The following is a 27,765-nucleotide window of genomic DNA, read 5'->3' on the forward strand; positions in this document are numbered from 1 at the left end:
AGCAAGCGAAGAGAGATCTCTTAAACGCATCCAAGGTTAAATGCGGAGCCTACAAGCTTGGCTTGCTCTTGGTAAGTTTATCATATTCATTAACTCTTCGTTGAAGACCCCTCGCCATAATGAAAATTATCGTCGCAGGCACTAATCAAAGGAATGAATTAGCGCTTAAAATTACGGATCTTCAAGGTGATTGGTTTCTGTGTTTGTACACTGAATGCACTTCATACTTAAAATGCATCGCAGCAAAAGGGAGTACAATGACGTCTATGGTATGACGGAGAAACCTTAAGAAAAGCGTACGGTGAGTTATAATCGCTCCCATGGAAAGTAGTGATACGTCTGGAGGCTAATGTCACTTTTGAGGAACGTTTTTGTTGTAAATTATTCTTATGCGAGGTTAAGAGTCCCGGATCAGTGCAAGTCAAGCTAAGTGCGATTGAAATTAAGGTCCAGTTTACTCCACTCCACGAAAACTTTGAGCAGGACTTCAGACTTTTAGTGAACGATTTGTCAAACTTATATAGGACGAAAGAATCTATGGCGCGGAACCATTCAGATAACAACTGACGACTGGGAAACCTTAAGAAAAGCGTACGGTAAGTTATAATCGCTCCCACGGAAAGTACCGATACGTCTGAAGGCTTATGTCGCTTTTGAGGAACGTTTTTGTTTTAAATTACTCTTATACGAGGTTAAGAGTCCCTGATCAGTGCAAGTCAAGCTAAGTGTGATTGAAATTAAGGTCGAGTTTCCTCCAATCCAAGAAACCTTTGAGCAGGACTTCAGTCTTTTAATGAACGATTTCTCAAACCTATTTAGAACGAAAGAATCTATGGTGCGGAACCATGCAGATGTCAACTGAAGTCGAAAATTTCAATATGATCCATTAATTAAAGTCATGTTGCGGTCCATTCTTCATTGGACAAAATTTTCAGACAACATTACCAATTTATTTCTAAACATAAAAACGGAACGAATGTTTTCCACTCACACTACGACGGCGTCAGCGGCGGCAGACAGATTTGAATGGACATTAATCAAGAGCGCACCAAGAGCTTAGTCTTAAGAACCGTCAAAAAAATTGTCACAGCATTGATGTTGTCGTTTTTACTAGCTCGAAGAACTTTTCCACTAAAAAGCCATGTTCATTTTTGGAATCGCTTGACATTTCTAAACAATGACTCTAATACTCTTCAGAGGTTTTAAGGAACCATTTAGTGGCACTTCAATTTGGAGAAAATCTCCGACTGCCAGGCATTTAGCCCTTTCGAGACCGTGCCCGGCAGTCTGATCAGGAGCGTCGACAACCGAGTAATAATATTGTAGTGTGTACAAGCTCGAAGAAATTGTCCACTAAAAGACCAAGTTAATTTTTGGAATTCCGTAACACTTCTAAGCAAACATCTGATATTCCTAGGAAGTTTGAAAGAACCTTAATTTCGGTGGAAATTCTATGAAAAATTCTGCGACCGCCGGGCATTTCGTCTTCTTGTGACCGTGTCCGGCTGCCAGCCATTTAGTCATAGCGTTTTCGAAAAGCTCCGTTTTCAACTTGTTTTCTGTCATCAGAGTTTTAAAATTGATTTTGAAAATGCGCTCTCAAAACTTTCGGAACAAGTCCTTTTTTATTCAGCGTGGTGAAGACAGGGCTCTTGGGAAACTTTGTGATCCCTCGTTTCAAAATACGACATCTGTCTTATTGTACAGGAACATTGATCGTCTGGCGCTTTATTGGCTCGAGAATTTCGACTGTTACATTTCGTGACATACTGGTAAGTTCATTCATGACCTATCACGCAATCGACTTCGATAGGTATTCAATTTTTACCAGTATTGTGCTGTTATTTGTAGTCTGAAAAAAAAATTACATTTTCTTGCTTATGAAATTTTATTTTTCGCCTTGTTAAATGGAAGTCGAAAAAACTTGCTAAGAACTGGTTTTTGACTGGACGATAAGCAGTAATAAACAACAAACGAGTGCCTTTTTTATTTCTGCTCCCGCTTTTACGCCCTCAGATAGTTCCTGCTTCCCGCCCTCTCCCGCCCTCAATTCTCCCGCCCCCCTGTCCCCCTCATAGGTAACTGATTCTTCTGTCACCGTGCAAGATACTCTGTATTACCCAATATCATTTGCTGGAACTTTATTTGTGACATTGTGATCTTGCCATTTTCAAGGACTAATGATAGAAATTGTTATTACATCTTGATCATTTTGTGGAATACTCTCAAACTGGCTTTGGTTCTCCATACAAACGAATAGCAATTATTCAAATTAGTCTTAGATATGACAGAGAGTGTTTTCAAACTGTTTTTAAAAAAACTGGCTTCGTGACCGATGAAACCCACTCGGTGGCTGAGGTTTCTCAGGTCTCAAGATCTCGTGTGTGATTAGTTACAACTATTGATTTATTTTTGTGACTAATAAGTTTGTCATGTATCCGACAAGTTCTTCCTTAGAGGAAACAAGAAGGAAAGCGGGATGGCGAAAAATTGTGTAAAACTCCATTCGGAACGAAAAGTTGGTTCCATGCCGCTTCCTGAGATAATTGCAAGATATTGTTTACCCGTTATTTGGTTTCTATCTAGAGGGAGCCTGGAACTCACAAGGCTCACCCAGGCAAGGTGATCCATTTTGGCCGGCCGCGTGCAAATTTTCCGCGCAAATTTTAAACAAAAACAAGGGTAGTAACCGCTGTCACACAAACTATGCCAAAAAAAATTAAACGTTCATAAAAAGCAGAGAAAGGAAAACTCGACACTCTCCGAGCACAAAGCTCATTCAATGACGGTTATTTACCATTTTTTTGTAAGCTATATCAGTCTAGGCTATATAAAAGTCATGGGGTTCTACAAAACACCGTGACTTATTGGATTTTATGTAAGTTTACAACTCCTAAAGAGAAAGTTGGTTCTGAAATCCTGGAACAACACGCGAAGACATTTGACCATTGCGTTGAACATGCTAATGATGGCTAAGTATTTTGTAGGTCTCAAGTGATGGCACCGAAGGCGGTTACAGGATAATCTCTGGTGATGACGATAATAAAGTCAGTTTTGAATCTTCTCTTTTTTTCCGTTGGATGAACGGAGTCTTTAAGAAGGGCAGTCAAAGACCTTTGGATCAAAACGACTTTTTACCCTTGTCAGAGGAGAACTCTGGCCGTTTTATCACCGACAAGCTTCGAAAAAGCTGGGAAAGTGAGATACGTCATTGCAAGATGAATGGGAAAAGGCCAAAACTTTGGAAAAGCGTGTTTGATATGCTGTCTGCCAAAGATGTTATCATCATTTTGACGGGGAATATATTGTCTACAACTTCTCGCCTTCTCTTTCCACTGTTTCTCGGATATCTTGTTTCTAAGCTTATGTCAACTGAGGCAGAGAATACTTATCAGCTCTACGCCCGCGCGTTAGCTATGTGTCTCAATGGTTTGATCGGCGGTCTTGGTATGCACCAGCAAGACTACAGATGTGAAACATTGAGGATCAAAATAGGAAGCGCCCTGTACGGATTGGTATACCACAAGGTAACCACGATCCAAAGAGTATTCTATGCATTTTTCAAAGGCTCAAACGATTTTTCTAATACCCTAAATACCCCAAATTAAGCCGAACAAACTGGAACGCATTTATCTATCCGATACATAATGATTTTTTTTCAGAAATCTTTGCAATCTTGCTCATCAACAAAAAAATCAAAGAAGCAAACAGTTATTTAGCCTTCAGTTAACGGGAAGTAGGCTACAGAAACCATAACGTATACGGCCGTGCTTTTGAGCGAGATTCAAAATGGCGTCTGAGTTGTCGCTCTTTTAACAAACTTAAAGAGAATTTAGTAGAGACTTAATTACTCTTGTCTCGAAACGCAGCCACGAATATCTTTATGCCGGAGATTAAAATCAGATGGTTTGTGGAACATTCTTCTTCTTTAATGTCTAATCTGTACTCTCTTTCAGACGCTTCTACTCAGCAAGCAGACGTTACTGAAATTTACTGCAGGACGCTTGTTTGACCTGATATCCAATGATGTTAAAAGAATGGAAGAAGACACGGTCAAGTTTTTTGTCTTAGCCGTTTTCGCAGTTCCTGCTTATGCAGGGGCAATATTCCTTATCTACAATTTGATTGGTTGGCAGGCTCTTACGGGCGTATTCCTCCTGTGTATTCTCATGCCATACTTTGCCGTCTTGTCTTATGCCAATGCTAAGCTCCGTCTGTGTACAGCTACAGTGTCGGATCAGCGAATCTCCCTAATCAATCAAGTAGTTTCCGGGATCCGCGCGGTCAAAACGCATGCGTGGGAGGACGAATATAGACGAAAGATAAAACATGTAAGAAGGTAAGGTAAATTATCATCTTTAATCAGAAGTAGGCTTAAAAAATTAGGTTCATTCATTCCCGTAATTGTTGACCCAAATTATTCAAAACTGGGAAATAGATAACCACAAATCTGTTTTGTCTCCTCTGAGAGCTTTATAAGCTAGGCAGTTTTAAACATGCCCCCGCCCCCAAATAAAAGAACCAATAGGCCGCTGCATGAGCCAATCAGAATGCTTCTCTTAAAGAATAAGCGTCTCATGAAACCCATTTGATAACCGGAGGATTGGCTGCTTGGTTAAATAATATCAGGATATACTGAATAGAGAGTGTGGAATGAGCGCTCTCACTGATTGGTCAAACTTCGAATATCCCTTGCAATTCATCTTCGAGAGACTCGCGCGAGATTTCCGCCCGAGAAAGAGTAATTGTTCATTATTATAGGTAGAACATCTCATTGAGTCTAACTTGTCTTCAGTTAGTATTATTTTTCATGCGCTGTCGTGGGGTCGCGAAAGACGCACTTAAACAAACAAGTGAACGATGAGATAGGGTGCGCTTCCCGCCGGCTCACCTCGTTAATATTTCAAATTAAATAGAACACTGACGACGAGTGGGTTCGACAGAATGCCCACATAACTTATGATCAACTTTTATCTTCAGAAATGAAATCAGCGTCATTTCGAAGAGGACAGCCATTCAGTCAAGTATCGATGCCTTGTCATTCAGTGCAACGCCACTGGCCACCCTGGTGTCAGTAATTACTATGGTACTTACAGGCTACACCCTCATGCCCGCCAATGTTTTTATGCTGTTTTCGTTTATGGGTGTTTTAAAATCGAGTGGCATGATGGATATGACATCTGGTTTAATGGCAACGTATGACGCCAACGTTTCGCTCGGAAGAATCGAAGAATTTCTTCTTTTGGAAAATATGTTGGAAGCCTCTGAGAGTGATAAAAGCAACGAGCCCCAACAAAAAGCGAGAAGTACCCCAAGTAACCAAAGTCGCGGTTATTTGAAAAAAGAAGAGAAAAATACGGAGAATGTCCCCCTCTCTCGTCAACCAACAGAATTAGGGCCAACTAAACTATGTGTGTCAAATTTAAGCTTCGCAAAAACGCATCATGAAGATGAATTTATTCTTCAGGATATCAACTTCTTTGCACCTTCAAAGAGTTTAACAGTCATCACTGGCCCGGTTGGGAGTGGTAAGTCTACTCTGCTCTCAGCGATCGCTGGTGAAGTTTTGAACACCAGTGGGACGATTGATTATCAAGGTTCTGTCATTTACTTGCCTCAGACTGCTTGGGTGTTCTCGGGAACGATAAAAGAAAATATTCTATTTGGTCAACCCTTCGAGGAGTCCAAGTTCGAAAGAATAATCGACGTCTGCGCTCTAAAAGAAGACTTTCAGCGGTTACCTGATGGTGACCAAACAGTTGTTGGAGAACGCGGTGAGGTTCTCAGTGGAGGACAACAGGCGAGAGTAAATTTAGCTCGTGCAGTTTATGCTGACGGAGATATTTATCTACTGGATGATCCACTGAGTGCTGTTGACTCTAAAGTTGGCCAACACATCTTTAACAAGTGCATCAAAGATCTACTAGGCAATAAAATCGTTCTGTTAGCCTCTCATCAGCAACAGCACATGGAAAATGCTGATCAAGTGATAGTGTTGTACAGAGGGTGTGTCCTCGACAAGGGACGCTTTACTGAGCTGCACGAAAAAGGTGTAATCAATTCAACTGTTGACCCACCCTATAAAGCAGCTCTGAAGGACAAAAAAGACTTATCTGATACCTTTGCCTGGGAGAATACAAAGAAACACCATAATGCTGAAAAATGCCAGAAAATACATGCTCGGCCCAATGAGGCGAGGAGTTTGGAGATAGCAAAGGAGGATCGTACAATCGGAGTTGTGACATCCAAGCTTTATTGGGACTATTTCAGAAGTGGAGCACATCCTTTAATGATAACTGGAATGGTTGGTTTAAGTCTCATTACTCAAGGTAAACTTACTGTTAGAGTGAGGTAGAAACCTTGGTTCAGGCACTAAAAGGGAATACAGCAACCTTTTCTAAATCACTTCACAATAGCTATGCTTTTGGTTTTAGTTTAGATGGCAGAGTAAAGAGACACTGCACAAAATTTTGACCATGTTCCCGATATCTCACTTGCTCGTACAAGCGCGAGGCAAGCACGAGTGAATGGCGAGCCACGCGCCAAATGAAGAGCTGGTGTCTTGCTCCTCGCCTTTGCCTTGCACTTGCCTCCATTTTCCTGAAAAAGATTTTAAAAAAACTCGTTTCTAACTAATTTTCTGAGACCAAATGCAGTTTTCTAACAATGTTTAAGTGTAATATGGTTGACTGCTTCATCTATTCTATGACATTGTGGTGCTTACATAAAAATTCCCAAGATACAAGCGTAAAAAGCTAACCCGGGCGAGTTGTGTCTAGGCCCAATAAATCTTACAATGTTTAACTAAATGATCATAAAGAAATACCTTTCAACCACCACCTCTTGATCTTATCTCTTTCAGCCATCATAGCTTCTCCAGACTTGTGGCTCTCGTTTCTTGCAAGGCTAAACCAAGAGGATCAGAATAACAAGACTTATCTATCTGTCTTCGCCTGTCTGGTTAGCGCGTGTTTTATACTTACTATCGTTAGGGCTTATGGATTCTTTCATGTTTGTCTAAAGTGCGCTGAGCGTCTTCACGATAAAATGGTTGTGGCCATTTTACAAGCACCTGTCCTGTTCTTTGACTCTAATCCAGTGGGAAGAATCCTAAATCGCTTCTCCAATGATATTGGCTGCGTAGATGAGTTGTTACCCAAAACATTCCTGGCGGCAATGCAGAGGCTCTTGGCGATATCTGCCCAAATTCTGGTAACAGCTGCCACAAACGTTTGGCTGGTGTTAATTGTTTTTCCAATTTCCGTGCTGGTCGTTTTTCTATCCAATTATTACTTGAAGACTGCCAGAGAACTCAAGAGGTTAGAGTCGATATCCCGAAGCCCAGTGTTCGCTCATCTTTCGGAGACCCTGATAGGACTGGACACGATTCGTACGAGAGGAAAACAGACAGATTTTGTGAGGAATGAGGAAGAACGAATGCCCCCAAAAGACTGGCCTCGGAGAGGAAGTATTGTGTTGAGAGATGTATCATTGACGTACTATCCGGGGGGACCTCAAGTGCTGAAGAACATCAATCTTAGCATCAAAGGAGGAGCAAAGATCGGAGTTGCCGGCCGTAAGGGAGCTGGGAAGTAATCTTTTGTGGCAGCCCTTACGCGCATGCCTGATGCTGACGGAAAGATAATCATCGACGATGTTCCGATTAAAGAGATAGGACTCCAACAAGCTCAACGAGGTATCTCAATTCTTAGCCAAAGTCCTGTTCTTTTTAGTGGATCATTGAGAAAAAATCTCGACATTTTAGACAAGTTTCAAGATGCTGATTTATGGCAGGCTTTAGAAGATGTGCAACTGAGAGATTTTGTCGAGAGACTTGATGCCAAGCTGGATCACGAGCTGCTGGAACATGGCGCTAATGTCAGTGTGGGAGAGCGGCAGTTAATTTGCTTGGCTCGTGTGCTGCTACAGAGAAGTAAAATCGTCGTCTTGGACGAGCCAACTGCGCATGTTGACCCAGACACAGAGCAGACGATTTGGAATGTGGTGCGGGACAAACTGAAGGAGTCCACTGTCATCACTATAGCTCACCGTTTGAACACGATAAAAGACTGCCAGAAGGTTTTAGTCTTGAAGAATGGAAAAGTTAAAGGATTTGACAAATTCGAGTCAATAATAAACATGAAGTGAGATGCCGTCTAAGGTTGAAATACCTCGAATGTCACGCAGGTTTGATCCTGCAGAGCTCAAGATATTATACAGTTTACAATCTTTTCCAGAGCTCTAATTCTGCACATCGTGGAAAAGAATGACATTTGATGTTTTTGCTCAGTTCTGGCTCCTATATACTCCTATGCGTCTTTAAAATCTCTCACGTTCTCATGTTTCGGGGTGTCACGCAACGTTCATTTTGCCGAGGGTCTGTTTGGTAATAGATTACAGATGGAGTCATTATGTGGTGACAACAGAAAAACCTGCACACCTGGCGCGAGCAAGTAGGTTTCTGTGGGTAGCTTCTTTGATTTTAAGTTGAAATTTTGTGGAAGCGTGATCTAAGATGTTAAAACACTCATCAGAACAAAGAGTGCGACATTGTGGAGAATTGTGTAGATGTCCAAAAATGTAAGAGGTTCTATCACTGACCAAGTGCTCACGTACGCGTGTGGATAAATGTTTAGAGGTTTCGCTGACATAGCAGGTATTACAGTCCGCACATAAAAACCTGTAAGCCACACACGTACGGAGCTTACGACGGATAGTGTCTTCCACACCAAACATATTGCTATTTAAAAGATGAAAAAACCAACTCAATATCGATGTTGTTACTATAACGCTTAGCAAATTGGCGAACCCTTTTTCGCGTGACAACAGAAATAAGGCCAATGTAAGTTAGGACAATTATTACATTTAGGCCTTCAACCCTTCCCGAGAGACCGGGCTGCCTGCTTAGGCAGGTTACCCTCGGCGGGTTACCCCACTTAGGCGGGTTACCTGACTTACCTGGGGTCCCCCACCTTCATGTGAACAGGCTCTAGGACGCGAGAACTATCCCTTTGCCATCTCCTTCCAGCAGTGTGTGACGCACCTCTAAATTAACGGTTGACTATGAACTTAGAAAGGGTCAGCTCTAGTATTAAGAGTAAACCATAAGCGTATTAACAGCAGACACAAGATGGCATTTAAAGAAAACGCTTGTATAAAAATATGATCAACTGATGGCCAAACAGTCAAGATATATCAATGATTATGATCCATCAAAGACTTTTACTATTACGTATCTATCTTTGGGACTGTAGTCATCGTCTACTTTTAGCAGAGCAAGATAATTTACATCTCTTCCCAAATGTCAGGCTCCACTAATTCCTTGAGGCGGGGATCACGGACACGTCTCCTGGAGCCTTTGAACTCCTCTTTGAGGTAGTATGTTTGAGAGAGACTGTAATGGAGTTATTTATCTCACATAGACTTTAACCAATCTGTACTGCTATCTCGTAGACCTGCAACTCCTCTCATTCTTTCCGCTTGTCCGAGAAGATCTAAATTCATAGTCAACGTAAATGATGACACGCTCCTCCGAGGAGATCTAAATTTACGTCAAACGTGAATGTTGACATGACAACCTGTTACTCTCTGATATAGGACCCTAAATCTGGACATAGCTAGACTGCTGAACAATTTCTTATCTTGTTTCTAGTGTGCGTTGCGATGGGTTGTAAGTGGCGCTAGTAAGTCGTTCCCAGGGAATCTCCATTGGTTTTTTACTCATGACCAGTTGGGAGACAGACGGCTAACTAACGTCAACATGAAAAAAAAATTGCTTTGTTTATTACATAAAACAAATGTATTCTAATTTACGGTGAGTCTGTTCATTAATATATCAAAGAGGACGTCTTAGAGCAGTTGGAACATCAGTGACACGCTCGCCTGCGCCTAGTGTGCGCCTGCGCCTAGTGTGCGCCTGCGCCTAGTGTGCGCCTGCGCCTAGTGTACCGGTTTTTCTGTTCTTACCACATTATGACTTTATCTGAGATCTATTACTAAACAGAACCACTGTAAAATGGACGTTGCGTGACACCCCGGAAACATGACAGCGAGAGAGATTTTAAACATAGGAGCCAAAACCGAGCAAAAAATTTCGAGGATTATGCAAATGAGTGCATATAGAGCAGGACGTCGTTGATTTTGAAACGGGTGACACTTACGCAAAAAGTAGACCTGACAGTATCGTCGGCATTGGTCTCGACACGGACATTGCTATAGATATAGCTAAGGGAACTTACTCATGGAAGTCGAACAAACGAGACGGAGTCTGAATTGCATAATGAAGTCGACAATGGTATAGCCAATGATGGTGATAAGCTGATGAAGGTTTAGTTTGTTTCAGATGTACACATCGACTTATTTGCAACGAGAGGAGATGACGAATGTCACATTGGAATCTTCCCAATGAAGTTCTAGAAAAAATCTTAGAAACAGTGTTAGCGTCATCGGCCATCCTGTTTGCTGGTAATGCATGCCACACATGCCAAACATTACGCAAAGTTAATACACGATTCAGGGCGCTGGTGCACTGTCTGAAACGATTTCTACCAAGGCTTCACGTTTCTGATGGATTGAAGTCTTGTTTAATCAGCGTTCGAAGCCTTTTAAAAAAGTATGGTTCAAGCGGTCTATTGATCGAGCTGAAGAAAATCATTTCCATTCCAAAGTGGGCTAAAGCTTGGCTGGAAGTTCAAGTGGATGAACTCGACTGGTACGTAGTCATTAGGAGTTTTTGGAAAAGAAATTGACTACAACTGATGATACTATTGTTGATGTAATCGTACGTGTTAAAGTCGTTAGTAGTGATGCACCATTTTACAGCAGTTTGAATGATTCCGCTGTGTCACATTTTAATCCAAAAGAAAAGTATTATTGTCAGTAATGTTACTGAAATTTTGCGCATCAATGTTATTCAGCTTCAATCGATTTTAATGAAGCATTTGAGTTCATATTTAAGAATGACTATCTTGATTAATTCAATTTTGAACCTGGGATATGGCTTCACTCCACCTTGGTTATCAGTTCATGAACCATATGACTACTAGTGGAAACTGTTCCGCTTTCTTTTTTTATTTATTAATTATTTATCTATTCATTTTCTCCCCTCACGGAGGGGAGGAGGGGTGAAGACAAAAAATGAAATAAAAACTTGAGATTGACCGTGGTATATATGTTTTCCCGATATTTCGGTTCGGGAACTGATGCACCCGTCTTAAGGGGCTAAAGGAAAATCAAAGTGCACTTTGAGCAAACTCGTGAATTGACACCTGATTTTTGGGATTATGTTTAATGTTATCTGGTTTAGGGAATTTTGTGATTGATTGTCATATCTAGAGTACGAGCAGTTGTTCAGTGTTCGCTAATGTAGCAAAGAAACAAAGCGACGTTGGGATAAGAAGGCATTACAATTGAAATGATCATGCTATTGCATTTGACAAGGGTGGATGATGTCATGTGTATTAAACGTATATCATTTCTGTTTCTGGCTCAAAAGAAAAGGTTGGAAGTAAATGTGGGTGAAAAGTGAAATTTACTGTCTATCATTGTAAATATTAGAAAATCAGGCAACACTTTCTTAATAAAAACATTAACGATTCCCTCTTTATTAAATGAGACAAACGGGAACGAGTTTTGAGTGATATAACTAAGCCAAGACTGCCACCGTCATTTTGGATCTCCGCCTGGGTAGATTTTAGTCACGTGCCAGGCAACGTATAATCAATAACAAGATAGAATTTCATTTCAGGCCTATTCATCAATTTTGTGGTATATAACTTTAGCATTTTAGTACGTAATATGTATTTTGAACCTTCAAATTGTCTTGAAACTTAAAAGAAAATTGTTCTTTAAAAATTCATTGAAAATCGGTCGCTAAAATAGTTTGTTTAGGTGTTATTTGATTTTCGTGTTAACTTATAATTTCGTTAGTCGCCGGCATCTTCTGTTGTTTCACACAGGAAAAACACACGATACGAAACGCAATGATCGATTTTGTCCTCAATCTCACGCCGTAACAGAAAAAGCTTTTGAACATCTGTAAACTCCGAGCGCTTCGCAGTAAGTGATATTTTCAATGAATCTTCGGATTGTTTTTCAAGTTCGAGGATTGTAAACTACAATTTTATGAAAAACGAAGGTTGTTCTGTTATTTCGGTGTGAATCCTTGCACGCCTGCCAGTCGCTGGCGCCGCTTGTTGAAACTAAAACGAAAAAAAAATTATTTTAAGATTATGATTGGCTTCTTTGTCTTCCCACCACTATTCTTAGCAACAAAGGTCGCCATTTCGTTCGTTTATTGCTCGCCAAAAATTACTAAATGCACTCAAAAGCCTAAAATCGCAAAAAAAGTTTACAGGAATCGACCATCGAGCGAGCGAGCGAGCGAGTGCCATTCCCCACATCGTATCTACAACTCGCTCTTGCGCATGCGCGCAATTCACGGGTTAAAAACGAATGGTTCATTAGACCATCAACTGACCATCATGCGTTGAACGCTGTAGCTCAAGAGTTCAATTTGACTCTTTCGTGGAAAAAAATTAACATGTCGAGACCTGTGATCGTGAAATAGGATAAGATATTATTGGTCAGTAGATATCTAGCTCTGTAAGTCACTTTATCATATAGCTAGCAGCGCGCGTGGGCAAGATGAAGTGAATCCTGTGTTCTGATTGGATACCTGAGCGGGCAAGATGAGCCCACCCTCGCCCGCTCGGGATTCCCCGCATTGATACTGCGCAAGAAAACTCATATAGCTAGCAGCGCGCGTGGGCAAGATGAAGTGAATCCTGTGTTCTGATTGGATACCTGAGCGGGCAAGATGAGCCCACCCTCGCCCGCTCGGGATTCCCCGCATTGATACTGCGCAAGAAAACTCACAAAGTTCGTAAATGTCGGCAAATACATAGCAAAAATTAAACGACCCTCTTGGGTTTATTGTGCTACAAAAAAAGTTGGCTTTCACTCTCGGCTCTCGAAATAAACAAGTCATTCTTGATTCTTATCAAAGCGAAATCTTTCACTACACAACGAATCCTTTAATGTTTAAGTCAACAGAACATAAACTCTCTTGATCAAGCTTGTTCGGTCAAGATGACTGGATATTAGCCTCGTTCTTTTTCTACATTTTTTGGACTCAGACTTCGTCTCAGTCCTTAAAAACGCAAAAAAATAAACTCTCAGCACTGATCACACAAGTATATCGTCAAAATCTGTTGCGCTAGAGTCTCAGCCAATGTTATAAAGAGAGGTATTGGTTAGCGTTCTCATTGTTTTTGCGTCTGTCAATTTGATGCCAAAAGCACATCAGTTTAGGGTTTTGTAGCCAATGCTTCTCAACTTTCGTCTTCAGCAAATAAAAAGACGCAGATTAATATCAGCGACCCGCAATATGCCATGAATATTGGTCAGAGGATTCTTTGGTGCAAAAGCTGTCACTTTAAAACTTCTCTATGTGGATGTCTGCTATAACAATGATACACTAGCGTAGTTAAACGATTGCATTAGAGGTCTATTTCATTTAGAATCAAACGCTATTACATTTGGGACTTTATTACATTTAGGACCAAATGTTTTTATATTTAGGACTTTATTACATTTAGGACAGTTATTATATTTAAGACTTCAACAATGGTAATCCTAGCGTTCTTCCATAGTGTGCAGATCACATACTTTCTCTTTGGTAACTTATTTAAAACATCTCTAGACACTTAAAATCGTACAAGATTTTCCTTCTCACTTCCCACCTTTTAAAAAATGATCTTGCGCCTGCGCCATATTTTCTTATGTGATCTCCACCCTCTGTTCGGATATATGATTGTCTTTCCTGCCCGGGGGTGAAGATGGGAAATTTGAACCGGAACTGTCAAGTCTTTTTAGCGGAATAAACCTGTTATATCTTTTGATATGGAGTTGTTTTAAGGTTAAAAGTTCACTTTCGCGAGCAGATGGCTCAGAAGAAGAGGTCCTCAAGAAAGTCACTGTCACTAATCTTGCCTTTTACCAAAAAATTGGCAAGTAAACGAAACAATCTTCAAGAGTTAAAATGCCCAGGGAGTTGCCAAAGGGAGATGTTGAAGCTTTGAATTGATCGACTTAAAATTTACATCGCTTCGGTGAATTGAAGTGTCGTTGAATCGGAAGCTTATTCTGTCGCGTTTGATATCCATTATTTTCCCAACGGAGTTTTCTGTAGCATCGTTTCTTGACCGAAGTCCTGTTCTTTTTAGCGGATCATTGAAAAAAAATCTCGAAAAGGATAATCCTGTCAGGTCACAACTTGCCATGTAAACGTCTCAAGATGGACTAACTTTAACCCAGTCCTCACGTAAACAGGTATTTATCATATAAACTGCGGTGTTATACAGGGATTTCCAGCTCTGTGAGAGGCCGTAACAACACACGTGTAAAATATCGTATTTCTTCACGTGTGTTAATATAGCCAATCAGCTGTGGACACGTCACTCACCTTTGGTGCCAACCGGTCAGATTAATGAATCAACGGCAAAGCCGTCACGATTCTCGATACAAGTTGCTTGTCAGAGTTTCCTCGAAATATGACGGCTAAAACGCTAAAGAATACGTATTGCTGACAGACATTGAGGTTCCAACTTTTCCATAAGGGGAAGAAAACCAATATACTAAAAGAAAAACGGAAAGTTACGTATTCAGTGGCTTTGGTGTTGGTATTTCTTTCGGCTAAGAATGAAAATCGACAACTGGAAGATTTGCCACTGGCCGATTTTGGCCGTTTACCTGAAAGACTTCTTCTGTCGGTAAGGACAAAGTCAATAAATGAGAATTTGGTAAATTAAAAATTACGACCATTTTTAACTTGTGAATTGCGCGCATGCGCAAGAGCGAGTTGTAGATACGCTCGCTCGCTCGATTGGTCGATTCCTGTAAACTTTTTTTCGATTTTAGGCTTTTGAGTGCATTTGATAATTTTTGGTGAGAAACGAAATGCGACCTTTGTTGCTAAGAATAGTAGTGGGGTGACAAAGAAGCCAATGATAATCTTAAAAGAGTTTTTTTTTGTTTTAGTTTCAACAAGCGGCGCCAGCGACTGGCAGGCATGCAAGGATTCACACCGAAATAACAGAACAACCTTCGTTTTTCATAAAATTGTAGTTTACAATCCTTGAACTTGAAACAATCCGAAGATTCATTAAAAATATTACTTACTGTGAAGCGCTCGGAGTTTATAGATGTTCAATGCTTTTTCTGTTACGGCGTGAGATTGATGACAAAATCGCTCATTACGGTTTGTATCGTGTGTTTTTCCTGTGTGAAGCAACAAAAGATGCCGGCGACTAACGAAATTACAAGTTAAAATCAAATAACACCTAAACAAATAATTTTAGCTACCGATTTTCAGTGAATTTTTAAAGAACAATTTCTTTTAAGTTTCAAGACAATTTGAAGGTTCAAAATACATATTACGTACTAAAATGCGAAAGTTATACACCACAAAATTGATAAATAGGCCTGAAAGGAAATTCTATCTTGTTATTGATTATACGTTGCCTGGCACGTGACTAAAATCTACCCAGGCGGAGATCCAAAATGACGATGGTAGTCTTGGCATAGGTATATTACTCAAAACTCGTTCCCGTTTGTCTCATTTGATAAAGAGGGTATCGTTAATGTTTTCATTAAGACAGTATTGCCTTGATTTTCTAATATTTACATTGATAGACAGTAAATTTCACTTTTCATCCACATTTACTTCCAACCTTTTCTTTTGAGCCAGAAACAGAAATGATATACGTTTAAAACAAATGACATCATCCACCCTTGTCAAATGCAATAGCATGATCATTTCAATTGTAATGCCTTCTTATCCCAACGTTACTTTGTTTCTTTGCTACATTAGCGAACACTGAACCACTGCTCGTACTCTAGATATGACAATCAATCACAAAATTCCCTAAATCAGGTAACATTAAACATAATCCAAAAAATCATGTGTCAACTCACGAGCTTGCTCACAGAGCACTTTGATTGTTTTTGTAATCATGATTCAACGCATTTTTCCATCTTAAAAGTTAGCGCCAACGCACTTTACGAGTGTTCTTTGGGGATTGTCGATTCATTTATTTTTATTTATTAATGAAGTCGGCTTTTCTTGTCAGTCAAGGGCTATTGTGTTTATATGATAAACAAAATAATACATGGTCTCGTGTTTAATTTGACATCTCACTCGTTCGCTGCGCTCATTCGTGAGCTATCGAGGTAAACACTCGAAGAGTAACTCCATATCTACGCGCGTCCATGTATTATTCTCTATTTATCACATAAACTGTGGTGTTTTACAGGGATTTCCGGCCCCGAGAAAAGCCGTAGCAACACACGTGAAAAAATATCGTATTTTTTCACGTGTGTTGATATTTAATCAGCTGCTGACACGTCACTCGCCCTTGGCGCCACTCGGTCAGGTTGATGAATGAACGGCAAAGTTTTCTCGACTAGTTGTTTGTCGGAGCTTTCTTGAATTATGGCGGCGAAAACAAAAAAAAATCCGTATCGCTGACAGACAACGAGGTTCAAACTTTCCTAGAAGATAAAGAAAACCAATATAATAGAAGAAAAACCGAAAGTTACGTATTCAGTGACTTTGGTGTCAGCATTTCTTTCGGCTGAGAATGAAAATCGACAACTGGAAGATTTGCCACTGGCCGATATTGGCCGTTTACCTGAAAGACTTCTTTTGTCGGTAAGGACAAAGTCAATAAATGAGAATTTGGTAAATTAAAAATTACGACCATTGTTGTTTTTGTAATCATGATTCAACGCATTTTTCCATCTTAAGAGTTAGTGCCAACGCACTTTACTATTGTTATTTGGGGATTTATCGATTCCTTTATTTTCATTCATTAATGAAGTCGGCTTTTCTCGTCAGTAAAGGGTTATTGTGTTTAAGTGTTCAACTATTGTGTTTGAGTGTTTAACTCGACATCTCACTCGTTCGCTGCGCTCACTCGTGAGCTATCGAGTTGAACACTCGAAGAGAAATTCCATATCTACGCGCGCCATATATTATTCTCTATTTAATAGACCAACTTAGACATACCATGAGGTAGCTACCTCCAACATATCGGGAAAGCCCAAATTGAAAAAATAATCATACGAGTATAAACAATTCTCTATAGAATATAGGGATGCATTCCTTTGGGATGATCCAGACCAGGATTTTTGATTCGAGATCACTGGGATCATGCTACATTCGAACAGTAAAAAAAAACAGAAATTGGTCTATTATTAGTAAACAGAAATGAGTCACAAGATTTTAAAGAGAGGAATAACTTGTGCTGTTCTCATTTGATCAGAATGCATTAGAGATGATCACGAAGGTACATGGTTGAGTACATCTTTTGTCTCTTCGACAATATTGGTGACAATTTTCATTAAAGTCCAATACTGGTGCAGTTCTCTGATAAATACATCAATAGTAAAAACGATCGATTGCCTTTGGGATTCCAGTTGTATTTTAGAAAAAGCATGGGGTTAGCCACTGAACAATCTCTCCCAAAAGTTCCCTTTTTCGTCTATAAAACATCAAGCAAAACCTTAAAATAATCTACAATGATCATCTCACCATTAATTTGCATCATTTTGTTGACGACAGCGCCGATGCGTGACATGGTGCATTGCTGGTTTGATTACATACAGCTGAACTCAGTGATCAAATGATAAATTGCTCGTAATTGTGTGCGTAGCTCACTTGTAAAGATTTTATATTCAATATCAAACCGACGTTAAGGTCATAAATTCATTCGTAACTTCATTCGACCGCTAACAATTAAGACAGTGCTGTCATTTATATCATAGCAAGCAAAGAGGGATCTTTTAAATGCATCCAAGGTTAAATGCGGAGCCTACAAAGTTGGCTTGCTCTTGGTAAGTTTATCATAGTCATTAACATTTTTGTTGAAGACCCCTCGCCATAATAAAAATTTTCGTCGCAGGCATTAATCAAAGGGATGAATTAGCGCTGAAAGTTACAGGTCTTCAAGGTGCTTAGTTTCTGTGTTTGTGCATTGAATATACTTCACTCTCAAAATGCATCCCAGCAAAAGGGAGTACAATGACGTCTATGGTATAACGGAGAAACCTTAGGAAAAGCGTACGGTGAGTTATAATCCCTCCCGTGGAAAGTAGTGATTCTTCTGGAGGCTTATGTCACTTTTGAGGAACGTTTTTGTTGTAAATTATTCTTATGCGAAGTTAAGAGTCCAGAATCAGTGCAAGTCAAGCTAAGTGCGATTGAAATTAAGGTCCAGTTTACTCCACTCTTAGAAAACTTTGAGCAGGACTTCAGACTTTTAATGAACGATTTGTCAAACTTATTTAGAACGAAAGAATCTATGGCGCGGAACCATTCAGATAACAACTAAAGTCGAAAATTTCAATATGAACCATTAATTAAAGTTATGTTGTGGTCCATTCTTCATTGGACAAAATTTCCAGACAACATTACCAATTTATTTCTAAACCAAAAAAAAAGCTTAATCTTTAGATGTTAAGTCTCAAGAGCTTAAAAATTGAAAGAGCATTGATGTTGTCGTTTTTACTAGCTCGGAGAATTTGTTTACTAAAAAGCCCTGTTCATTTTTGGAATCGCTTGACATTTCTAAACAATGACTCTAATACTCTTCAGAGGTTTTAAGGAACCATCTAGTGGCACTTAAATTTGGAGAAAATCTCCGACTGCCGGGCCTTTTCGAGACCGTGCCCGTGGCAGTCTGATCAGGAGCGTCAACAACTGAGTAATAATATTGTAGTGTGCACAAGCTCGAAGAAATTGTCCACCAAAAAAACCAAGTTAATTTTTGGAATCCCGTAACATTTCTAAGCAAACATCTGATATTCCTAGGAAGTTTGAAAGAACCTTAATTTCGGTGGGAATTCTGTGAAAAATTCTGCGACTGCCGTGCATTTCATCTTCTTGGGAGCGTGTCCGGCTGTCAGGCATCTAGTCATAGCGTTTTCGAAAAGCTCCGTTTTCAACTTCTTTTCTTTTCTCAGAGTTTTAAAACTTATTTTGAAAATGTGCTTTCAAAACTTTCAAAACAAGTCCCCTTTTATTCAGCGTGGTGAAGACAGGGCTCTTGGGAAATTTTGTGATCCTCTCGTTTCAAAATTCGACATCTGTCTTATTGTACAGGGACATCGATCGTCTGGCGCTTTGTTGGCTCGAGAATTTCGACTGTTACATTTCGTGACATACTGGTAAGTTCATTCATGACCTATCACGCAATCGACTTCGATAGGTATCCAATTTTTACCAGTATTGTGCTGTTATTTTTAGTCTGAAAAAAAAATTACATTTTCTTGCTTATGAAATTTTATTTTTCGCCTTGTTAAATGGAAGTCAAAAAAATTTGCTAAGAACTGGTTTTTGACTGGATTATAAGCAGCAATAAACAACAAACGAGTGCCTTTTTTATTTCTGCTCCCGCTTTCCGCCCTCAGATAGTTCCCGCTTCCCGCCCTCTCCCGTCCTCAGTTCTCCGTCCCATTGTCCCCCTCCACTCCAACTTTTACTGATTCTTCTGTCACCGTGCAAGGTACTCTCTATTACCCAAAATCGTTTGTTTGGACTTTATTTGTGACATTGTGATCTTCTCATTTTCTAGGACAAATGATTGAAATTGTTATTACATGTTGATCATTTTGTGGAATACTCTCGAACTGGTTTTGGCTCTCCATACAAAGGAATAGCAATTATTCAAGTTCGTCTTTGATATGACAGAGAGTGTTTTGAAACTGTTTTTAAAAAAAACTGGCTTCGCGACCAATGAAACCATTCGGTGTCTGTGGTTCCTCAGGTCTCAAGATCTCGTGTGTGATTAGTTACAACTATTGATATATTTTTGTGACTAATAAGTTTGTCATGTATCCGACAAGTTCTTGCGTAGAGGAGACAAGAAGGAAAGCGGGATGGCAAAAATTGTGGAAACTCCATTCGGAATGAAAAGTTGGTTCCATGCCGCTTCCTGAGATTATTGCAAGATATTGTTTACCCGTTATTTGGTTTCTATCTAGAGGGAGCCTGGAACTCACAAGGCTCACCTAAGCAAGGGGATCAATATTGGGGCGCAAATCTCCCGCGCAAAATTTTAAACAAAAACAAGGGTAGCAACTGCTGTCACGCAAACTATGCCAAAAAAAGTTAAACGTTCATAAAAAGTAGAGAAAGGAAAACTCGAAACTCTCCGAGCACAAAGCTTATTATTTACCATTTTGTTGTAAGCTATATCATTCTAGGCTATATAAAAATCATGGGGTTCTACAAAACGCCGTGACTTATTGGATTTTCTGTAAGTTTACAACTCCTAAAGAGAAAGTTGGTTCTGAAATCCTGAAAAAACACGCGAAGACATTTGACCATTGCGTTGAACATGCTAATGATGGCTAAGTATTTTGTAGGTCTCAAGTGATGGCACCAAAAGGCGGTTACAGGAGAATCTCTGGTGATGACGATAAAAAAGTTAGTTTTGCGTCTTCTCTTTTTTTCCGTTGGATGAACGGAGTCTTAAAGAAGGGCAGTCAAAGACCTTTGGATCAAAATGACTTTTTACCCTTGTCAGAGGAGAACTCTGGCCATTTTGTTACCGACAGGCTTCGAAAAAGCTGGGAAAGCGAGAAACGTCATTGCAAGGTGAATGGGAAAAGGCCCAAACTTTGGAAAAGCGTGTTTGATATGCTGTCTGCCAAAGATGTTACCATCATTTTGACGGGGAATATATTGTCTACAACTTCTCGCCTTCTCTTTCCACTGTTTCTCGGATATCTTGTTTCTAAGCTTATGTCAACTGAGGCAGAGAATAGTTATCAACTCTACACCTGCGCGTTCGCTATGTGTCTCAATGGTTTGATCGGTGGTCTTGGTATGCACCAGCAAGACTACAGATGTGAAACATTGGGGATAAAAATAGGAAGCGCCCTGAGGGGACTGGTGTACCAAAAGGTAGGCACGATCCAAAAGAGTATTCTATACATTTTTTTTTCAACCGATTTTTCTAATACCCTAAACACCCCAAATTAAGCCGAACAAACTGGAACGCATTTATCTATTCGATACAGAATGATTTTTTTCCAGAAATCTTTGCAATCCTGCTCATCAACAAAAAAATCAAAGAAGCAAACAGTTATTTAGCCTGCAGTTAACGGGAAGTAGGCTAGAGAAACCATAATGTATTCGGCTGTGCTTTTGAGCGAGATTCAAAATGGCGTCTGAGTTGTCGCTCTTTTAACAAACTAGAAGAGAATTTAGTAGAGACTTAATTACTCTTGTCTCGAGACGCAGCCACGAATATCTTTATGCCAGAGATTAAAATCAGATGGTTTATGGAACATCCTTCTTCTTTAATGTCTAATCTGTACTCTCTTTCAGACGCTTCTACTCAGCAAGCAGACGTTACTGAAATTTACTGCAGGACGCTTATTTGACCTGATATCCAATGATGTTAAAAGAATGGAAGAAGAGACAGTCAAGTTTTTTGCCTTAGCCGTTTTCGCAGTTTCTGCATATATAGGGGCAATATTCCTTATCTACAATTTGATTGGTTGGCAGGCTGTTATGGGTGTGTTCCTCCTGTGTATTCTCATGCCATACCTTGCCGTCTTGTCTTATGCCAATGCTAAGCTGCGTCTGCGCACAGCTACAGTATCGGATCAGCGAATCTCCCTAATGAATCAAGTAGTTTCCGGGATCCGCGCGGTCAAAACGCATGCGTGGGAGGAGGAATATGGACGAGAGATAAAACATGTAAGAAGGTAAGGTAAATTATCATTTTTAGAAGTAGGCTCAAACAACTCGGTTCGTTCATTTCCGTAATTGTTGACCCAAATTATTCAAAACTGGGAAATAGATAACCACAAATCTGTTTTGTCTCCTCTGAGAGCTCGTAAGCTAGGCAGTTTAAACATGCCCTTGCCCCCGAACAAAAGAACCTTTAGACTGCTGCTTGAGCCAATCACAATGCCTCTCTTCACAAAGAATAAGTGTCTCATGTAACCCATTTGATAACCGGAGGATTGGCTGCTTGGTTAAATAATATCAGGATATACTGAGTAGAGAGTGTGGAATGAGCGCCCTAAATGATTGCTCAAACTTCGAATATCCCTTGCAATTCATCTTCGAGAGACTCGCGCGAGATTTCCACCCTAAAGAGAATAATTGTTCATTATTATAGGTAGAACATCTCATTGAGTCTAACTTGTCTTCAGTTAGTATTATTTTTCATGCGCTGTCGTAGGGTCGCGAAGGACGCACTTAAACAAAGAAGTGAACGATGAGAAAGGGTGCGCTTCCCGCCGGCTCATCTCGTTAATATTTCAAATTAAATAGAACACTGACGAAGAGTTGGTACGATAGAATACCCACATAACGTATGATCAACTTTTATCGTCAGAAATGAAATTAGCGTCATTTCGAAGAGGACAGCCATTCAGTCAAGTATCGATGCCTTGTCAATCAGTGCAACGCCACTAGCCACCCTGGTGTCAGTAATTACTATGGTACTTACAGGCTACACCCTCACGCCCGCCAATGTTTTTATGCTGTTGTCGTTTATGGGTGTTTTAAAATCGAGTGGCATGATAGATATGACATCTGGTTTAATGGCAACGTATGACGCCTACGTTTCACTCGGGAGAATCGAAGAATTTCTTCTTTTGGAAAATATGTTGGAAGCCTCTGAGAGTGATAAAAGCAACGAGCCCCAACGAAAAGCGAGGAGTACCCCAAGTAACCAAAGTCGCAGTTATTTGAAAAAAGAAGAGAAAAATACGGAGAATGTCTCCCTCTCTCGTCAAGCAACAGAATTAGGGCCTACTATACTATGTGTGTCAAATTTAAGCTTCGCAAAAACGCATCGTGAAGATGAATTCATTCTTCAGGATATCAACTTTTTTGCACCTTCAAAGAGTTTAACAGTCATCACTGGCCCGGTTGGAAGTGGTAAGTCTACTCTGCTCTCAGCGATCGCTGGTGAAGTTTTGAACACCAGTGGGATTATTGATTGTCAAGGTTCTGTCATTTACTTGCCTCAGACTGCTTGGGTGTTCTCGGGAACGGTAAAAGAAAATATTCTGTTTGGTCAACCCTTCGAGGAGTCCAAGTTCGAAAGAATAATCGACGTCTGCGCTCTAAAAGAAGACTTTCAGCGGTTACCTAATGGTGACCAAACAGTTGTTGGAGAACGCGGTGAGGTTCTTAGTGGAGGACAACAGGCGAGAGTAAGTTTAGCTCGTGCAGTTTATGCTGACGGAGATATTTATCTACTGGATGATCCACTGAGTGCTGTTGATTTTAAAGTTGGCCAACACATCTTTAACAAGTGCATCAAAGATCTACTAGGCGATAAAATCGTTCTGTTAGCCTCTCATCAGCAACAGCACATGGAAAATGCTGATCAAGTGATAGTGTTGTACAAAGGGCGTGTCCTCGACAAGGGACGCTTTACTGAGCTGCACGAAAAAGGTGTAATCAATTCAACTGTTGACCCGCTCTATAAAGCAGCTCTGAAGGATAGAAAAGACTTATCTGATACCTTTGCCTGGGAGAATACAAAGAAACACCATGACGCTGAAAAATGCCAGAAAATACATGCTCGGCCCAATGAGGCGAGGAGTTTGGAGATAGCAAAGGAGGATCGTACAATCGGAGTTGTGACATCCAAGCTTTATTGGGACTATTTCAGAAGTGGAGCACATCCTTTGATGATAACTGGAATGGTTGGTTTAAGTCTCATTACTCAAGGTAAACTTATTGTTAGAGTGACGTAGAAACATTGGGTCAGGCCCTGAAAGGGAATACAGCAACCTTTTCTAAATCACTTCACAATAGCTACCCTTTTGGTTTTAGTTTAGATGGCAGAGTTAAGAGACACTGCACAAAATTTTGACCATGTTCCCGAAATCTCACTTGCTCATACAAGCGCGAGGCAAGCGCGAGTGAATGGCGAGTCACGCGCGAAAGGAAGAACTGGTGTCATGCTCCTCGCGTTTGACTTGCCTTGCCTCCATTTGCCTGAAAAAGATAAAAAAAAAAACTCGTTTGTAACTAATTTTCGGAGACCAAATGCAGTTTTCTAACAATTTTTAAGTGAAATATGGTTGACTGTTTCATCTATTCTGTTATATTGTGGTGCTTACATAAACATTCCCAAGATACAAGTTAAATAGCTAACCCGGGCAAGTTGTGTCTAGGCCCAACAAATCTTACAATGTTTAACTAACTGATCAGAAAGAAATACCTTTCAACCACCACCTCTTGATCTTATCTCTTTCAGCCATCATAGCTGCTCCAGATTTGTGGCTCTCGTTTCTTGCAAAACTAAACCAAGAGGATCAGAAGAACAAGACTTATCTATCTGTCTTCGCCTGTCTGGTTGGCGCGTGTTTTATATTTATTATCGTTCGAGCTTATGGACTCTTTCATGTTTGTCTGAAGTGCTCTGAGCGTCTTCACGATAAAATGGTTGTGGCCATTTTACGGGCACCTGTCCTGTTCTTTGACTCTAATCCAGTGGGAAGAATCCTAAATCGCTTCTCCAATGATATTGGCTGCGTAGATGAGTTGTTACCCAAAACATTCCTGGCGGCAATGCAGAGGCTCTTGGAGATATCTGCCCTAATTCTGGTAACAGCTGCCACAAATGTTTGGCTGGTGTTTCTTGTTGTTCCAATTTCCGTGCTGGTCGTTTTTCTATCCAATTATTACTTGAAGACTGCCAGAGAACTAAAGAGGTTAGAGTCGATATCCCGAAGCCCCGTGTTCGCTCATTTTTCGGAGACCCTAATAGGACTGGACACGATTCGTACGAGAGGAAAACAGACAGATTTTGTGGATACACTTTACAGGTATGTTGAAGACATTGATGCAGTGTGTGGTGCCAGAGCCAATAAATGCACAGGTCACAAATGAGTCATAATTGCTCATTTTCTGTGAGCTATTTATTTTTCATTGACTGCCATTACACGCAATTGCATCACGCTTCTTTTCTTATCATACCTGATGTGTGCTGAAACACTGTTTAGCAAGTGGACCTTCTGTATACGAGACACGGTCGCGAAACGAAGCTATCCAAAATACACACGAAGGGCATTACCCGTGTTAAGACTATAGTAATTGCTCTCTGTGGTTTTCGCCCTTCTGATAGGATTTTAACAGACCCATAATATGAACGGTCAATCAAGATGTGGAAAAGTATCCATATCGTAAACAGATTCGGCTCTAAAGGCTCCCCCTTCATTTTGACGAGTATAGCATACTTAAGACTGAGATGTGGTTACGGAAGCAATCTTTCGGACAATTAGCCAGAAGACAGCTTACAGATGCTTTTTGGGGACTAAGATTTTTCTGAGGGGATGGGGGTCGGGTGGAATTGGAATCTGATAGGATTTCAACAGCCCCTTAATATGAAAGGTCAATCAACAAGATCGCGTAATGTGGAAATTCAATGATTAATCAAAACTCTAACAAATTTATCGAACTTTATTGGTTTTCGCCAGCCCGATTTGAGCACTAATAGCACAGAGTGTCATGCTTGTAATTGGACTGTGTAATAGGACAGTTGACAATTCATGCCTGCGTGTAAGTGTATCCGCGCGCTGTTGTCACACATTTCGACGAATTTTTTTTTATGAAAACGTATAAGTGATGTTTAGTTTCTTTCTCTAATTTTGTTATAGTTATAATTTATTGGTAAGAGAACTTCTTGTCGTCCAATTCCGTCTTTAATCACACTCGTGATTAAAAAATCAGACTCCCGCTTTGCAGTCGTCTGCTATTGTTAATCAATTAGTTACGGACCGAATTGCTTTCCACTCAGTCCTATTACCATCATTAGTTTAACAGGAAATACAGGCAAGTGCCATTCGTCTTCTCCTTCTGATAACTGTTATACTTAGTAAACAACATGTAACTGTAATAGTGAATTTGTTGAAGAACTCCGTTACATTGTCAGGCCAAAGAAGACACTGGTCTCACTTCAATGTGCAGACCCGATGTAATCTGCGTAGAATTTTCTTTGGAGTGATTATCTTAAAAAGAAAATACAATTGAATAACAACAAACCAGCCAGAACCAAAGGAAAGATCACAATTAGTAACAGAGGAATTGAGCGCGGGAAAACACGCACGACCGATGGGCGGTTAGTTTTGCGCGAATTTGCTGGACCAATCACGAACCAAAGTAATAAAAAGTTTACAGATTCCGATTTATTTCGACAGTGAAGTAAAAAAATTACTCCATTATTGAAACATATTGTGATAAAAACTCGTCTCCTCAGATATCAAGATATTCATAATCAAGCGTACGTTATGGTGATGGCCAGCGGTAGGTGGCTCGGTGCACGTTTGGACTGTCTCGCTTCCTTGTTAGTCGGTGCAGTTGCTCTGGCTGCAATCTTGGTATCTCAAGATGCCGGTAAGCTCAAGATTCTTACTATCGTTTTAGTCTTTCTATGTAAAGTACGAATTTATATAGTCGTGTATTAACACAGCATGAACTACTGACTAATAAAATAGGTGTGAAAATGCTCTGAAAATATTGCACTCTTATTATCAACGGGTGTTTTATAAGCACGACAGAAACGTAAGAGTCTCTCAGGTGGCTTAAGTGCTGAGTAAACTTTCAAGTGGGTTTTATGATTCAAAACGGGACACTTGTATTGATAACTCCTCTGCACCTACTTAGCTCGGAGTCAAAACAACAACACTAAGAAAGACATAAAAAAGACACGTTATTTATTCCCTCCCATAAAGAGACTGCCTGGACCAGACTAAGTAACCTAGCCTTGTTAAGTTTTCGTATATCCTTTGAGCTATCAAGAGAAAACTAGTCCGGAATTTATAAATTCAAGGCCCAATTCTTTTTCAGCGTACGCTGGTCTCGCTCTTGTTTACGTCATCCAAACTCTGACCGAGACTCAATATGCTGTTAGAAAAACCTCTGAAGTGGAAAATTACATGACATCAGTTGAGCGAGTTATGACCTATACCAAACTTGACCGTGAGCCTGGATACGAGGAAGAACGAATACCCCCAAAAGACTGGCCTCGTAGAGGAAGTATTATGTTGAGAGATGTATCATTGACGTACTATCCGGGGGGACCTCAAGTACTGAAGAACATCAATATTAGCATCAAAGGAGGAGCAAAGATCGGAGTTGCCGGCCGTACAGGAGCTGGGAAGTCATCTTTTGTAGCAGCTCTTATGCGCATGCCTGATGCTGATGGAGAGATAATCATCGACGATGTTCCAATTAAAGAGATAGGACTCCAACAAGCTCGACGAGGTATCTCAGTTCTTGGCCAAAGTCCTGTTCTTTTTAGTGGATCACTGAGAAAAAATCTCGACATTTTTGACAAGTTTCAAGATGCTGCTTTATGGCAGGCTTTAGAAGATGTGCAACTGAAAGATTTTGTCGAGAGACTAGATGCCAAGCTGGATCACGAACTGCTGGAACATGGTGCTAATGTCAGTGTGGGAGAGCGGCAGTTGATTTGCTTGGCTCGTGTGCTGCTACAGCGAAGTAAAATCGTCGTCTTAGACGAGCCAACTGCGCATGTTGACCCAGACACAGAGCAGACGATTTGGAATGTGGTGCGGGACAAACTGAAGGAGTCCACTGTCATCACTATAGCTCATCGTTTGAACACGATAAAAGACTGCCAGAAGGTTTTAGTCTTGAAGGATGGAAAAGTTAAAGGATTTGACAAATTTGAGTGTGTCACTAATGTTCCTACTGCTCTATAA

The 27,765-nt window shown here is 40.3% G+C and overlaps 3 protein-coding genes across 3 annotated transcripts; all 3 read left to right on the plus strand.

Moving 5' to 3' along the window:
• Positions 1-27,765, plus strand: LOC131786929 (ATP-binding cassette sub-family C member 4-like). Its single transcript, XM_066162372.1, has 7 exons — positions 1-71; positions 20,428-20,968; positions 21,395-21,777; positions 22,416-23,764; positions 24,297-24,867; positions 26,298-26,434; positions 26,888-27,765. The coding sequence occupies exons 2-7, from the start codon at positions 20,438-20,440 to the stop codon at positions 27,763-27,765; spliced, it is 3,849 nt and encodes a 1,282-aa protein (XP_066018469.1). The 5' UTR covers positions 1-71; positions 20,428-20,437.
• LOC136279023 (ATP-binding cassette sub-family C member 4-like) lies at positions 3,081-8,308 on the plus strand. The gene is made up of 4 exons (XM_066162368.1): positions 3,081-3,527; positions 3,957-4,339; positions 4,981-6,329; positions 6,863-8,308. Exons 1-4 carry the CDS (start codon positions 3,081-3,083, stop codon positions 7,594-7,596), a joined length of 2,913 nt encoding a protein of 970 aa, XP_066018465.1. The 3' UTR covers positions 7,597-8,308.
• Positions 7,621-8,148, plus strand: LOC136279024 (ATP-binding cassette sub-family C member 4-like). The gene has a single exon (XM_066162369.1). The coding sequence runs from the start codon at positions 7,621-7,623 to the stop codon at positions 8,146-8,148; it is 528 nt and encodes a 175-aa protein (XP_066018466.1).

This window comes from Pocillopora verrucosa, chromosome 2 (assembly GCF_036669915.1).
Source record: "Pocillopora verrucosa isolate sample1 chromosome 2, ASM3666991v2, whole genome shotgun sequence".
Classification (NCBI taxonomy): domain Eukaryota; kingdom Metazoa; phylum Cnidaria; class Anthozoa; order Scleractinia; family Pocilloporidae; genus Pocillopora; species Pocillopora verrucosa.